This window comes from Mchenga conophoros, linkage group LG16 (genome assembly GCF_057382185.1).
Source record: "Mchenga conophoros isolate Kocher_MC1m ecotype Shallow Benthic linkage group LG16, M_conophoros_male_GT1.1, whole genome shotgun sequence".
In the NCBI taxonomy this organism is placed as follows: Eukaryota; Metazoa; Chordata; class Actinopteri; order Cichliformes; family Cichlidae; genus Mchenga; species Mchenga conophoros.
In genome coordinates this window covers 22,057,860-22,075,270 of record NC_140541.1, presented here as the reverse complement: position 1 = coordinate 22,075,270, position 17,411 = coordinate 22,057,860, and the positions used below count along the sequence as shown (strand labels likewise).

The following is a 17,411-nucleotide window of genomic DNA, read 5'->3' as shown; positions in this document are numbered from 1 at the left end:
CCTGTTGTCCCATTAACCCTGAAACCTGTTCAATAGCTAATTAAGGCAATTACTTCAGGCATGACACGCCGGTTAATCATGAATGACTAGCCCATTTGTAGTGGTAGCTTCATTACCATTGGCAGGACTCACTGCCCCCCCCCCCCCCCCCTTCCTATTCTCACACTCTTTCTGCAGATACTGTGGATAAATGTGACTGCTACTCTGTCTTCTACTCCCTATTTTAAAGGGATATTATTAAAATGGATGGATGTACCTAAAAAGATGTGCAGGACAAAATGTTTACTTTGATTTATGATGACGAAAATACTTGTTTCCATTATTATTATTATTATTATTTGTGTTTTTCTGTCTTATCTAAACTTTCTTTAAAGATAGTACTTATGGCCTAATTTCTCGACACTAACACACAGATCATGGAGAATATAGATTTTTTTTTTCCACTGCAGTTTCTTTGTCCGATTTATGCTGACAGACGGCCGCTTCTTGTCCTTCACCTGTTTCATTCTCACAGACAGTTGATCTTGTTTCTTCTTTTCATTTCTTATATCAGCTTTGATGTTGATGTTTCTTTTCAGCACCACTTTCTCCGTTTACTTCGAGGTAAACATTTTTAAATACAAAGAGAAATGCAATCGTGCAATATGCAGAATGCACAAAACATAGACGGGCTGTGGCAAAAACATTCAGCATGAGGATTCTGGGCATCGTGGTGGCTATTGCCGTTATATACAGTCAGTATTTCTAATTGATGATATCATTAATATTGGTTGAAATTCTTCATCTAAAGAACGTAGCTATAATTAAAACAGAAAAAGTGAATTAAGCCGCTAACTTCATTTAAACAATATAAGAATTTAATATGTATATTAGGTATCTGATGATTTGATGTTAGTGCCAGGCAATGACAATGATGTTAATATGACAAAGGGTTGATAAGCTTGGGACCAATTTGCTGGGGTTTGTCGCTGTCTTTCTGGAGCTGTCCACGGTGCTGAATAAGACTTCAGTCGCGCTGTAAGAGTGTGATCAGTGTGCTCTGACACCTACCTTGTCAGCAGTTCACATCCCAGACCACTTGAGGGACTGATTCTGACAGACAGGCCTGCTGAGGGAGGCCCTTGTAGTGAACTGTCCTGAGTGGGAGTATTGATTTTCCTGTTTGTCTCCCTTGACTGCGGCAAGGTGGTGGCTACATGAAATAACTCCCTCAGCTCTGGGAACCATTCCTCTCAGCTTGCACCGCCTCACTTTAAAGACCATCTGTACTGTTTCTATATGTACCAGTGCATCTGCTGCAAGCTGGTCGGAGGCCCCTCATCTTCACGCTGTTAAATGTCACTCTCTCCCCTCCAGTGCACCTCAGTAACTGGTGGTAGCACAGCAGGACACCCCCTCTTGGTTGTTCCATTTCCATTTCCAGCCATGAATATAAATTTCTGGATGACCTGTCACTCTTGTAAAGACTGGGGGAGGAGTGCGATTGGATGTGTGTATGTGTGTGTGTGTCTGCCAGTGTTCCACTGAGCTGAAGCTTCCACATGTTGACATTAAAAAGCTTCACAGCACATTTCCATTTAGCTCTCAGACGAGCAAAAAAAATGAAAGAAAGCAAAAACTTCACCTCAAATGCAGACTGCTGGGAACATGTTTGACTTTGATGTACTTGCACCAGACAGAAGACATCACTGTGATTGCAAGTGTGGTCAGTTAATTAAAAACAGCAAGGCTGCTTTGGCTTAGACGTTGTCTTGTTAACGTGGCAAAAAACAGCTGCTCATCAGAGGTGCGTGTGTAAACAGGCATCTGCTTGCTATATTTATCAAGCAATGGTGCAAAGGGCCCTCAGAGAACGCGGGTCTGAGACTTTGCTTTTAAACAATTACAGCCAGAGTCAGAAGTGTAACCTCACCTACTCGCACTTTGCATTTATATGTAAATGTCAGACTGACATCTTCATGGTAAGATTCCCTGTGGGCAAACTTGTTTACTACGATGCAGCTTTTCATGATCAACAGATTGGAGAGAGGCTGGCAGGCTGTGGAGAAAATACATTAACTTTCTTTTAGGTCCATTCAGTGGGAAAAAGCTGCAAAACTCAAGAGTCACTAAAAAGTCTTGTCAGTGAAGCTGTATTGTAAGTCAGCATCAACCTGTGCAGACTGAAATGCTCCTAAAAAGGGTGGAACAAAGGCTCTTTTTTTTTTTCAAATCTCTTACATTGCTATTATATTCCAGAAATTTTGATATTACAAAATGTGTCTCAACCGAAGGCTTAACATCTCCTCAGTAATTGTAGCCTTTGGTGTGTAATAAGCTTTTTACTTGAGCTTTCACTCAGGACAAAAGGAGAGTCCTGCCATACAGAGACACATTATTTCACAGCCTTTAAACACAACCCCTCCCCCCCACTGTGAAAACCATTAGTGCGGCTAATGTTAGATGTTAGAGGGTGTGAGTGCAGTCTGTACACGAGGATCCTGGAGGCCAGTAATCAGGGAGAATATTATCTGGCACCGTGGTGGGGGTGGTTCGAGTCACAGTTTCATTTTTGCTTCACAGTACTTAACTAAGCTGTGATGGTGAACAAATTACATGCTTTCTTCAGATAAAATGCTTTTGGGGGAAACTTATTTACACACTAATGCATGCGATGTATAAGTTCAGCCATGCAAACTAGCCAATAAATGCTAAACTGAAGTACACTACAAAAAAACACCAGAGAAACCAGAGCACCTTATAAGAGTTTTATTCTTTACATCGGCTTTGGAGACCCTCGCTATCAGAATATGATTCAAAGCTTATTTTTATATATAATTACTGATAACAACCCATTAATATACAGTAATGTGAAACAGTCTCAAGCCACCTCATTTTTTAAATGTTTTTCCAGGAAAATCGGAACTAGGAGGTTTTCTGGCATTCTTGAAAGACATTCAAAGCTCTCCTGTGGCTGTTGGCTGCCTTTTGTTCTATTCTATTCTCAAGATAATCCCACACTGCTTCAATAATGGGCCTGGGTTCTGGGGAAATCAATCCAAGACTGATAGTGGTCCTTTGTATGTTTTTCTATCCAGGTATGCTTTTATTGCATTGGCAGTGTGATCGATGTCACACTGAAAAATAAAGTCAATGAGAAGCTTGCCAATCAGACATTTTCTTGTTGGTATTGCATGGTGGAGCACCTCTCTGCTTTCATAATCCAACAATCCTGACAGAATCCCCAACACCACTAGCTGAAATGCAGCCGCAAACTATGACAGTGCCTCCACCGTGCTTTATAGATGGCTGTTGATGCTCCAGACATCATATTAATTAGCATTTGAACCTGAAATATCTATTTGAAATTTATCACTCCATAATACCCGTTACCACCAATTTACAGTCCAGTTCCTGTGTAATGTGGAATACCACAGCTTTTTCCTCCTCAATGGCTTCTTGATGGCCACACTTCCAGTGAGATGATTTCTGATGAGGCTTCAGTAAACATTAGATCAGGGGTCTCGAACTCCAGGCCTCGAGGGCCGCTGTCCTGCAGGTTTTAGATGTGTCCTTGATCCAACACAGCTGATTTAAATGGCTAAGTTACCTCCTCAACATGTCTTGAAGTTCTCCAGAGGCCTGTTAATGAACAAATCATTTGATTCAGGTGTGTTGACCCAGGGTGAGATCTAAAACCTGCAGGACACCGGCCCTCAAGGCCTGGAGTTTGAGACCCCTGCATTAGATGGATCAACTGAAAGAAAAAGCTTTCAAAGAAAAACTTTCAGAGATCTTCTGAAAACCTTCAGAACTATTGCCCAAGACCGCTTGACAAATTACAAAATGACAAGCCTTGCTATTTTGAAGCAAAATAAAAATAAATCTGTGGTGGCCTGAAGCTTTAGTACAGGGCTGCATGCTCAAACCAAAACTATACATAAGAGTTTAGCCGGACACTCTAGTCTTGAACTATCATTTCTGAACATTGTGGAATAAATTGCAAAGTCAGTTGTTTATACCTGAGAGCAAAGCTTTAACCTAGCCAGTCTATTTTTGTTATTCTACTCCATCGTTCTAACTGTTAGCCAATAACAATGTTGGCTGCATTGGTAATCACTGGCAGATGATGAAACACAAAGGCAATTTATGAATTCCAGACAGAGTTGAGAGAAATTGTGGATCGTTCTCCTTTCTATAGACAAAAACAACAACAAGAAAACAATTGTCGAACATAAGTGCAGTTTTGTCTGGAAGCATTGTACATGTGGGGCAGTTTCTAGAAAACTGGATTGGCAACACATTTTGTTGATTATAAACTGAAAATTTGCTGGAAAAGGTAGATTTTGACTAGGAGCCAATAGGATAAGAGAATGAACTCCAAATACACCACATGGCTTTGGCTGTGAGACCCATGGGTCCATGAGCTTCACTCAGTCAAGGCTGAGTTCACACAAACAACAGCTCTGTGAGAAAAAATAAATAAAAATACAGCTGCCTTCAATGCTATTATAAACAGGGAAGAATGACAAATACAAAGTAGTAATCAAATGATGAGAAAATAATTAGTGATCATAGTGACAAAGGATTAAAAAATGTACTCTCCGACTTTCCAAACTCCTATTTCATCATCTTACTGGTACCTGAAACATTAAAGCTGTAGTTCTACTCAGAACGCCCAGGGGCCAAGGTTGATGCTTGCACATCCTGCTGTGACAACAACACCACACAGGTTTTTTAAAAAAAATTCCAAAGTCTCTCAAAAGCCCTACTTTTCTTCAGGGTTTTTTTTTTTTTTTAGGTTTCTTGCTTTTTCTTTAGAATATCCTTCTCCTCTTACAGAGAAAATAAATGTGGTAGCGCTCAACATTGCTGTTTTTTGTGGACCTAGATGGATTGCATGTAAGCGATGAGATTGGTTTCAGTGTTCCCCATGGACTGAAGCCTTTGGTGTTTGGTGATAAATGCCTCCTGTGTGGTAATACAGTATGATTAACGGACACAGCCCAAAGCCTGAGCCCTCCTCTCCTTCCTCACTGTACCTGAATCAATCATCTACATGGAAAGGCCATGTCTTGGAATAGCTGCTTATAGCTCTGCTCGCTTCAGGAGAGCAGACCTCAAAAAGCAGTCAATACACACGGGGTGAGCACATGTGTTTACGGTTGCTGTGGTGATTATTTTCTCGCAACTGGGTTTTAACTTTTTACCCCTTGAAAACCTACTGGGGATAGCTCGTGAAGTGCTTTTCTGAACTGAGTTGTTTGTAGAACTACATGACTGAATGTGCATCAGAAGGTAGTGAGGGTGGTCTCCAAGTATGCATCTACCTTTGGAAAAAAACAGAAACTTTTCTAATGGTCATCAAACCACGTCTGTACTGATTTATACTGAGGTGTCAAAATTGGTCACAAAGGGTACAGGGGATATCTTAAGACATTGTCTTTATGTAGAAAGAGTTAAAAAGGTATGCTTGTCTACAACAATCCCAGGTAAGAAATTTGAGCTAACCAGTGTTATAATGTGTCTGTACCAATAGACATTATTTCATTCTCTTGGTGCTGAGTTTGTAAAGAAGTTCTGTGAAACACTAAAGTGACCACACACCCACAAATCCTTCTAAGACATCACAGTGGGCGTTTGACAGGTTAGAAAATTACAAGGCTGCCTTTAAATGTAACATAAAATAATGCCGCTTCTCTCTTAACTTTGTAGACCCGCCGATGCTGGAACACGCTGAAAATCAAACGAGGCTCGCTCAATGCTTTGATAAGAATGAAAGTGATGAGAATCATGATGCAGATGGATGGCAGGGTGGTGCATGTTTTTACCAGATGCACCAGCTTCCTCCCACATTCCAAAGACATGCAGGTTAATTGGTGATTCCAAAATTGTGTAAATGTGAGCATGAATAATTGCCTGTCTCCCTGTGTTAATGGGCTGCTGAGCTGTCCACAGTAGATCCCACCCCTTTCCCACTGTTTGGACACCCTCCAGTCCTTCCACAACCTTTTTTTTATGCCTCTACCAGAGTTCAAGACGCTTGTAGAGTGGGTGTAAATGCACAGTCAAAACATTTTGTTACCTGCATATAGCCACATCCATTATTGTCATGCAAAGGCAACAATGTAATCCGATGCCACATATGGTTTCTGAACTAAGCAGCATATATTCTCGTGTCATAAGAAGAAGAAAAAAAAGAAGAAGGCAGCACAAAGTAGTACAAATAGCTGTGAAACGGTATCATTGGAAGGGAGATTATAGCAGTGGCATAAGCAGTCAAATCAATCCCTGAGTATTTTTGTGCAAGTCGATAGAGGTTCCACATTAGACCCATTAGTCATGTTGGCACCCCGCATTGCACTGCCAGACCCGAAACAGCCCAGCAACAGCAAAGCATGCTGGTGCTGAAAGCTCTCAAAACATCCAAATTGGCTTCCTCATTATATTGTCTTTAGCAGGTGTGTGAAAACTGAATGTTAATTTCTGTAGTTTGGCTGTAATATGTGCGAGCTTATACCCATTCTTGAAACTGGTGACATTGTGAGGAAAAGAGCCATTTCCTGATAATTCATGCGCGCTGTTCAAAAGGAGACACTCGGAGGCACTTAATACTTTTCTTCCCTCCATAATTTCTCGTGATTCGCAGGCACGCCCGGTATTACAAGTGAAGCAAATGCCACCAGCGTTAGAACAATTTCCTCTCGCCGCACTCGGAGCGCGAGAGAGTAAACGAAATTAACACCTCAGATTCCAAACATAGGAGGGGAGGCTTACACGGAATGATGAATGAAGCAAAGTCCACTCTCCGTCGCAGAACAGGGATTGATGGGAAGTTAACTGATCCCTGGATTTGAGGGAGGGATTTAAAGCTCTGTTTTGTAGCCATTCATCTGGCGCCTCGAGAGAACTGGCTCACATTGAGGGACATCAGATTCCTATGATGAGGTTGATGTGCTGTATCACAACACGTGCTGGGACATAATGCTATTTGTTCCACACCAGCACTGTGATGCTGCAAGATGTTAGTCTCCTCTCTAGTCCTGTACTGTTAGGGCACATTTTCAATCCATACTTATTATACTGTGGCCTGGGACCCAATTTATATTGCAATATTGTAGGTGGGAGTGAATAGAGATTGATCTAAAGGAGGAAATCCTTTTCCAGTGGGAAATAAACTATTTTTCATTCACCATAACAGACAACGATATACAACAGCTTTAGATGCTTTCTGCCTTCACACTCATTAAAAAAAATATAGAGAATGTTAAATAGATGGGGAAAAGCTATGCATGGGGAGTTGCACAGGGGAAAATTGTTTAGACTAGATTTTCTGTATGCCACATCAATAAAACTGAGATGCTGCTAATCAAGTATCTATAACGATTTAGCAAAAATAAAAAAAGGAACGCGCCTATTTATAAATGCAGAAATTTAAGAGGCAATCTGGACTGCAATCTGTTCAGTGAGATTATTCAGATCTCTCTCACAAGTCTGGCTGATGCCACAGGATGGGGAAGATGCAGAGGAGACCAGCAGTAAAGATTTTATCAGCTCTACATATTTTATGGATTACCGTTTCATTGCATACATACGTCCCGTGAGGCAGTCCTGAAGTGCAGAGCTAAAGTTTTATTCATTTCACCACATTGCCAGGCGGCACTAACTATTACAGCATCAAAACAGCGAGAATGTCGTCCTCCTCTGTGACAGGAGATTAGTCTGTGAAGGTGACTCCACCTGCACTTACACTCTTAAGTGTGCCAGGTGCTCCGTCAATCTCTGAATCCAAATTGGGGAGCTGTGCGAGGCAGCCAGTTTTAGCTAGCCTCCCCACTGTATAACTTGCCTGTCACCATCGTGCCCCAGATAAGGACAGATAACCTTTCTCCTGGTTGTTATAATAAATCAACTCCAGAGGCTGTTATTCCTGGCACGGGCTTTTCATTGGTTGAGAAATAACACAGCCGGGCACCTTTTGTGGCATTTTACAAGTCAATGTTTGATGTCATTTACGTCAAGTCCAGGCATAAGTATGAACAACACACACACACACACAAACAAAGAAGAGATCGGATATGCTTTGTGTCAAAGCATATCCGATCTACTTGATCTGTTTATATGAACCAAAGCTACAAATTAAGCTTAAACAGCTTCGTGCATTCAGTCATGTTGGGTCTTGCATTTCAAAATTGCTAAACTGGTTAAAAGAGGCTAAAGCCAGATTTATTTTTTTTAACTACAGCACAAAAAGCTGAGACGCTGTTACAAAGGAACAACGAGCGTCATTAAAGCAATATTCATGAGCGTGCTGATCGGGTTGCTCCCGGCTGCTCCCGATCAGCAAATAATAAAGAATTTATGGGGAAATTCTTTTAGTTTTGCACAATTACTTTTTATGGACTGTTTGTAGTACAGAACTAGAATGTTCTTTTCTCAATTAGAGGGAAACAGAGCCAAAGTTAATTGCCCCTTTGATAATAGAAGCATTTTCAGCGGCTCAGCCACGAAATAGGCCTCATGGGGACGTTAAACACAGAATCTTTGAATCACTGCACCAGCTGACTCATTTTCATCACACTGATGACTACATTTATACAGATCAGCGTGAGGCGCTTTGCTCCTTTTCTTTTTACCTCAGTCGAGCAGGTGTTCTCACTCTGATCAAAAGCTGACCGGTAAGTAAAAGTCTGGCTCCGTGACAGCACTGAGAGATCACGGTTGAACAAAGTTTAGAGATAAAGCAGGGTATTCATGTATGTGATGGCTTGGATTAAATTATGAAAAGAGCGAATGTTATAAATGGAGACACTGTGAAAGTGACTGTGCTGCACTGCGGGACATGATAAAACAAGAAAGTTTAGGGGATTTGAATCTAACCAAATTTTGCAAACCAGCTTCCAGAAGACTGGAGGCTCTTAGCCATTCACTTGACACCAAGCTAACTATTAATCACACTATAGGAGCTGAATCAGAGGACTGCAGATTCATATTTGCCAGACCAGCAAGTATTTGACAGCGGCACCAGAGAATCCGAAAACCTATCCTGGCAAACTGAGCAGTTTTCATTACTTAGAGTGGCTCTTAGAGCAGAAAAACCCACTAAGCCACATCTCGAACAGATCAGGCTAAGGGACAATGACAAATATCCATAACAGCACACCCCCCATCCCCAAATGCTAATATTGCAAGGGTTTATAAGGGCCATTGTTTTGAATGTAATCACTTAATTGACATGCACTAAGCAATGGTGCAACAGTTTGTTACGTATCAGGCCACAATGGTTGATGCACAATCTCTTGAAATACACCATATGTTATGCGTCAGTCACACTAATAGGGAGGCAGGTTCTGTTTCACAGTCATGCTATTTGACTGTGACCCCTTTCAAGATTGAAGCCTTAAGTGAATGTCAGTTGTTTTTTGTTGTATTTATTTTTTGTCTTGCTTCTTCTTTTGGCTGCTCCCTTTAGGGATCATGACAGCAGAACAGCGGCCCCCAACCTTTTTTGCGCCACAATATGTTCACGGACCAGCTTTTAAGGTGTCGCGGATAAATACAACAAAATAAAATCAGTACCAGTACCAAAAAAAAAGAAGATTTATTCATATCAGACGGGAAAAGACCCAGGGAAACCGAGTTAATGATAAAAACGATAAAAAAAACAAAAAAAAAAAAACCCTAAAACCAATAAAAAGCCTGAAAGCCATAAATTTCACAGCCGAGCCTCAACTCTTGCGGTCCGGTAACAAACGACTCACGGACCGGTATCGGCCCGTCACCTAGGGGTTGGGGACCGCTGCTGTAGAATATCTGTCTCCATCTCACCCTGTCCCTTGCATCCAACCCTCTACACGCCCTTTGTGTTTGTTTGTTTTTGTTTTGCTAAAAGTTCTTATTACTCTGACTTTTTGCCTCCCCAGATGGGTAGTTGCTATGGCAGTTCCACTTACACTTCAAAGGCTTGACCAAACAGGAAACCCCCAATCCAGACGAGGTCCAACAACCAGGAGATACCACACCTTGTCCAGGTGTTAGCTGTGTGGCGAGTCAGGTTTCCGTCCAGATTGGTTGTGTGCTCTGTCCAATTAATTCGTCCGTGATGGCAATGAGTAGTGACAAAGCAATTCAAAAATAAAATGATATAACACAAGCACGCCAGTCTGATTAATCTGATAAAATAGTTGATATGAAAGCAATGGCACATTCTGAAATTTGAATAAAAATGTGTTTCTGGTCAAGCTTTTGAATGGTTCCGCCTCTCAAAAATGTCATCTACCCTCGAAAGCGACTAAAAAAGCTGCTGCACAAACGATTCTTTGTTTCCCCACTCATATTTTTCCCCTACATAGTCCAATTTGAATTTTATTTGTCACACTGGTGAACAATTGCTTGACATATGCTGTTGTACCCTCTGTAGAGGTGATGCTTAATTATCAAACCAACTGGATCAGGCCTGCCAGCAATGACGACTCAAATTAATGACACAGGAAAAGCAATCTGCGCACCCTGGAAGTCCAAAGCCTGCAAGGGCACTCTCAGCTTCACACATACTAAACATCCCATCATTTTGATGAGCACTTTCCCTCCTACATCCAAAGATACGACCGGAACTGTAAATCTGCTCAACTTTCCTCATTCAGGTTCATCTGTGCCCAGAGGGCATCCATTACCCTGCGAGTCTGCACTTTCCCTTCTCCACTAAGCTCAGAAAGTCTGAGTTCATAGAGAGCAACAAGAGAAATGCTCTATTTGTTGTTACGATATGTTATGTATTTAACAAAAGTTTCAAATGAATGCTATTCTTTTTATTCTCACATAGCCTAACAGCGCATTGGTCAGACAAAGAAGAAAAATGGCAGCTCCTTCTAATGAATATCAAAAAAAAAAGGAAAGAGGAGCCATTTGTTTTACGTGCTGCTGTTTTCAAGGTCAATACGACCTCGATCCTCTTGAAATGAAAAAAACAAACTACAACATGACTTGGATGAAGTCAAACTGACAAGCTATTTTTGTAAACACAAAAGCGGGAACGCAGATGACAACATGTAAAATACAGCTGCTCACTGCATTCAAGTTCATTTAGGTCAGGCTGTTAATGACTACCCTCCCACATGCTGATTCAGGAATATGCCTAACATTGGTAGATGTCATACGCAGGTAGCAGACAGAGTGAGACATGCACGGTTCACTGATCAGAGCTGTAAGTGGTAACGACCACACAGTAATTGCAGCCCTCTCTGCATCACTTATTATGAATAAAATATGATGTGGGGTGTTATTCAGCCAAGGATTCGGGCATGTCATTCGGGTGAGTAAGGAATAACACTGGTTACTGCTCCTGCTGGACTGCTGTAGAAATGAAGGGAATGTGAATATGTTATTTTGAAGACTGGTGGGCAAAAAATATGCTTTTGGCAGGAACTTTCACAGTTCTGGGAAACAGGGATAAAGTAGCTTCATCTGCTAATAAAGTGGCACCATGTTACTGATGAATAAAGAATTATTCTGGTAGCTGCTTCACCTTATTGCTTGTCAAACTTTAAGCTAAAGTAATCATTAAATTAATACCAATGACCTCATAATATAAAGGATATTTTCCTTCAGCTTCCAATAGAACAATTTATATTGCATAGTGCATTTACAGTAACACAAAGATACATAATGTGTAACTCCACAACTAGGATATATCCACATTTTCAAGGTGATAATCTACAATAAAAGATGATTAAAAAGACCCAAAACCAAACAGTGCTATCATTTTGCTCAAGTTTCAAATCCTTTGTTATCTCTGCCTTTTTAGGCCAACACACAATACGCTCAACTTTGAACACAGTCCACATAACATGAAAAACTTGAGGATGCCGTGATCTAGAAATCGATTTTCAGAATCACAGTAGAGGACATTGCTAAATAGGCACATGTCTCTCTCTCGCTCTCTTTCAACGTTTCATTCAATCAGAGCATCGACGAGGGTCTGTGCCGTGCTGTGTTTTGACGCTGGTCTCTTTGTACTGCTGAACTGAGCGTTCATTATGCATACGCAACAAGAAAGCTGCTAATGAAGATTGTATAATTGATAAAAAGTGCAACATCAGCATATGCGTGATATTATCACGAGGCAACAGCAAAAAAGGAGGGAGGAAATAAGATAAAGTGAAACCGGGGGGGCTGTCCAAAAAGTGCTCTCAATATCCTTCCATCTCCACGTGGATGCTTATGGGCTGCACAAATATGCACAAAATGAAGGTTTTAAGGAAATGTGGCTATACTGCAAACACAAACAGACAGAAGCTGGAGAAAAACTAGAAGGTGGAAATGTTGCTTATGCAAAAGGATGAGTCATTTACATTAACAGTGAGTGCATCTGTGCAGTGTCTTAATAAGTTATAACAAAGAATATCAAATAATAATGGTTCAAATGAGACACGCATCCCAGTTTTAATGGATTTGTGCTGCAGAAGCAGGCCTCAGGGAAGTGACAGCAGATTGATCTGCACACCAGCAGCTCTAAAGAAGGGTTATATTATGAATAGCAAAGAAACTGAAAAGAGAACCGAATGGTTTAACCAAAATCTTATTAATAACCTTTATAAAGATTTGCCTATTTTGTGGCTTTTTATGTATTTATCAAATTGCTTTACTTAGTATCAGCTTGTCACTTACTTCTAGAGCACACTTCCCTGGATGAAAGGTAGTTTTTAATCCACATATATAACACTGCTAATGACAGCTGGGAAATGTGGTGTCTTGTTCTTGCTGTGCAATTAATTAAAATTTTCACATATTTATTGTGATATTCTTGACCTTGTGCTTTGGCAGCTGCTGTGTACATCTATCTGACAATAATGATGTAAAATGGTACTTAATTAATACAAGAATCAATCACTGATTGAAAAGGAAATTTACTCCCAGCTGTTTGTGACAGTCTGAACCAAAATTCAGCAACGACTTAATATGAATTCAAAACGAAACCAAACTTCCAGACAGTAAAAATGATTATTAATATCTGTGAAACTCGCACATAATGGGTTGGCTGTGCTTGAACTCATATGAGACCAGCATCACAAAAGTTCAACTAAAGCGAAATATTGCTTCGATACAATAAAAGGACAAGGTATCATAAAGTTCAAATTAGCTTAGCCCTAATTCAAAGACTTGACCATTAAATGTCACTAAAATACCAAATGCCGAAATAGCGAGAGCCAAGCAAAGCCTTAATTCTGCCGAAGCATCCGATCTGCCCTGTAGACTGTGAGAGATGCTGACATTGTGAACGTTATGCAACAGGAGGGTGACCCTGATGAATTCTAGTGCAAAAGCATCACCAGAACATCTGTTTTATCACGTCAGCGCTCGAGTGCGTGTCAAACACTAATGAAGTATAGGCTTTTATATTTGCTGTTGTGGTGGTGCTGTGAAAAATTAATGATATAAAGAAGAATGTGAGGGGAAAATGACAAGATCCCACCCCCACATTTTAAATAGCTGATAAACTTTTCAGTGCAAGTCTTTTAGTGTTGGTTTGAAAGATAATGCATGATCCGGGTTTTGGTTGAGAGATCTTAGAGATTATGTGGATTCACTCAGAGTGGATACACTCTGCAAACTATGGCAAGTGCTTAGCATTAACATCGTAAACATCAAATTAAGTCATTTTATTATAGGATTTTTTTTTTCATTTTACGGTTATCTTCTCATACACAGAACAAATCAGATTATTGTTACATACATTTACTGACTGACACGCTGATTCATTTGAGAGTTTTATAATCAAGTTTATTTGCCTCAGACCAACAATAAAGTTCTGCTGTTGTTTATTTATCTCTGTGACAGATGTTCAGCTGCACCTGGTGGTAGAATATCACACTGAGCTCGCTTCAATTTCAGTAGAGAAGAACATCAGATATTTCTCTAATACTAACCTTTTATTACACAGGCTTCTGAAGACATCATTTACTCAGTCAGTTCTTGGCGCATTAGCGTTAAATACATTTTCAAAATCAGCACCTTGTTTTGCGGCCCAGTGTCACACTGAATACATCTGCATGAGTTACTCCTGACTGGAGAGTTAGATAATGAACATGTACCAATCAGAAATAATTCCAACAGCAGTCCTCAGCAGAGAACTCTGAAATCGCCTGAGAGGAAAAACAACCTGCTCAGCCAGCCAAATTCATGCAGCAGACAAGGTAATACTGTGATGCTCTCCACAAAGCAACTTAAGAGGACAGCACTTAGAAGTATGTTTCTCCAAAAAGTCCCTGAAGAGAGGCCGCCTGCCTGCTCCGCTTCTCCCCTGACTGACAGCACTCTCCAGAGGAGCTACACCGCAGGACACGCTGATCCAGTCTGACACGCCTGACCTTTCCTGGGCCGTACGGCTGGCTCGCCATGCAGCACGCACCGCCTGGCTGAAAAGGCCACACCATGCCACGCAGGCAGTGCCATCACAGCCCTCCTTCCCCGGCCTCCCCTTACTGCCACCTCAGGAGCCGGCAAGTCGTATACTCAGGACTCAATCTCAGACAGCCACTCAATCTCAGAGGCTCCCATCACAAAACAAGGCCGTACCATCAGAATTTGGCAGTGATATAGTATTGGCATTCCTCCGGCGTGCCCTTAGGTGGACTAAACATTTTTCTAAGTGGATTATAGTATTTTCTTTATTACAAATGGCATGTTTTGCTGGGCAAGGGTGATTTTTTTTTTTACTTTGACCTTATACCATTTATGATATTATAATTTAAGGCATTTCTCATACACAAATTAATTATGAGGATAAAATTTGCATAACGCTGTTAGTCATCTCTTTCAAATGGCACATAAATGTGCCTTATGCAGTGGCTGGTTAGTGAGGTGGTCTAACATAATGTGTCTGCCAACAGTCTCGGTCGTCGTGGCAGAATAATCTCAGAATAGATGCTGCGGGAGCGCACTGAGGAACAAGGCATGAGAGGACTGTAAGAGCAGAATGGATGCTGCAGCTGTGAAATGAAGAGCTGTCGCATCTAGTGAGCACTTCCCTGAGTAAAGAAAACACTTGGCACAGCAGAAATAAATCATGCGCTCAAGTACTTCAGTGTAATATATATATATATATATATATATATATATATATATATATATATATATATATATATATATATATATATATGAACCAGAAAAGGAAATTATCTGCAGTTTAAAAAAATAAAAAATGTAACAAGACATTTGGCCAGTACACCTTCGGTTTGTAGTACTTGCACGAGTATCTTCTACTGCAGTTTTTTAAAAGAATCAGTGACTCTGGAAGCTGCACGGAAATATACACATATCCACTTTGCTAAGCGAAAACACTCAAACACGCATTGCTCATCCACTGGATGCTTCATTGCAGTACACCCACTTTTAGTAATTGTACAAGACTGTACATTAGTAGAAGCATTTGCAAATGTCTTTTTAACTGTAATTACCACACAACACGCTGACGGATAATGGGTTTTGAATGAAGCAGGTCTTCTCCGCATTTCCTGTGAGGTGACATCACAGAACCAAACAAACAAACAAACAAATAAACAAACATCCTGGAAAAATTTGAACTCAGTCATGAAGTAAAGATGGCTTCAAATGAGGAGACTTCATGTGGTACGGGAGTGGCGCACTGCTTTTGCGTGCCAACAACAACAACAAAGAAAAAAAAAACACCTCAGAGGGACTCATCAACGCAAGACATAAAGGCCAAGGGTGCACAGAGAATTGTGAGTAGCTCCTGATGTAGGAGTTGCACTCGAGCATGAGCTTTTTACAACTTCATCAACACCTCAAGGACAAAAGTTGGGCAAAGAATGATTCAGAGTGGCTTTTATAGAATTCTGTGTTCATTTTCAGGAGGTTGTATCACTGGAGATTTATTTGAATTATATTAGCAGTTATATTAGTAGTTATTTGGATAGGTGTTAAGCACAATTAAGCACAATTAACTGTTAACTGTTTGCAGTAGATTTATATTTTAGAGGTTTAAAAACAGTATATGAATGTTGTTACAGTGAGCTACAGAAGCTATCTCCAGTCTCACCTCTTACAGGGGATGCCTAAAAAGTTCATGTACACTATACTGTACCTAATGTGACAACTGTATAAGCCCTCCAGGGAAATAGCAATGAGTAGACCTACCCATCCCATCCTGTGCCCATTCCATCCCCGCTTACTTCTCCACTCAAGAGAGGCAGTGCATTTTCCTTAAAGGCTAAACTTACATTTTGAATTCATTAAGGGTTTTATGGTCACATGGTTTAATTGGGCATTATTGTTTTGCATCCCCCAGGGTTGTGGGGACTGGGTGCATTTCTGTAAGAGACTCTCACGCGTTACCTTTTATTCCTCCGGGCCTCCTTCTTATCCATAATGACAGGGACACAGTTCGTAAGCTCGGTCCAGTCTGCATGCAGTCCGCAGCTCCAGCCCGTAGAGAACCGGGAGAAGAGCCAGGACTCTTCTTTCCCCGGTCGGTGGCACGTGCATTTCTTCTGCCCTGGCTTGCAGTCGCACGGCTGCTCCAAGCGAATATTCCTCACCAAGTGCCTCCCGAAAGTCGTCCCCCCGGTCTTCTGGATGTGCAAAAACACTATCACGTCGTCCCCTTTGATGTTGAACTCCACGTGTCTGTCAAGGTCTCTTTCAGTGAAGTTGAATTTCGACGATAGTTTCGGAGGGCTGTCATCCTCCAGGTCTTGATCTCTGTAGAAATCATCGCTGTCCTGATAAGGGGTTGAAAGTAGACTCACCCCTCTAAATTTCTCCTCAGTCTTAAAGTGGCATGAATTACTGCCAGCGGGACATATGTACTGATAACCTATCATAACAAAAAGGACAGCTAAAATAGGAACTAAAATGAGCTTACTGGATCTATCATCCATCATATCAAGATAGTGTCTTCATTCCGTTACTGTGAATAATAAGGAGCACCTGTGGACACTTCGGAGATCAATGTTCCTCCATGCCTCAGACAGATTAAAGATGCCTATATTTTAAATGCAACACGTTGATCAGATAACACTCTCCAAAGACACTCAGACAAAATGAGAAGTCCACCTTAAGGACTCTAAAATACTGCACGCCGTCTGCACTGCGTTGGAAGTCCTGTCCGTATTCAAGAGTCATGGCAATTAAATCTCTGCCTGTCCAACTTCTGAAGCCGGTGTGGAGCTGCATCCAAGCCGACGACTCCCATGCCTCGGTATCAAGTTGAAAACGAAGCAGTCGGATGAGAGAGTTTTTAGTTTGACTCCCTCTTTCTTTCTAGTGCTGGTCCCATGCAGTGTAAATCACAGTGTGGTTCAGTGCATCTTCATACTTATTTCTGCAGAAATGTCGCACGGCTTCTTGTTGGGCTGCATGAATGCTCCGGCAGGGTACGGCATCCTTTACGGGTTGAGACAGAACTGACTGTA

General features: G+C 41.1%; 1 protein-coding gene across 1 annotated transcript in view; it reads right to left on the bottom strand.

Moving 5' to 3' along the window:
• Positions 1 to 17,411, bottom strand: part of hs6st3b (heparan sulfate 6-O-sulfotransferase 3b) — a 92,275-nt gene extending 74,864 nt beyond the window's left edge. Inside the window, exon 1 of the mRNA XM_085248783.1 lies at positions 16,333 to 17,411. Within this exon, the coding sequence (XP_085104909.1) occupies positions 16,333 to 16,880 (548 nt within the window). The 5' untranslated portion in view covers positions 16,881 to 17,411. The remainder of the gene's footprint in view (positions 1 to 16,332) is intronic.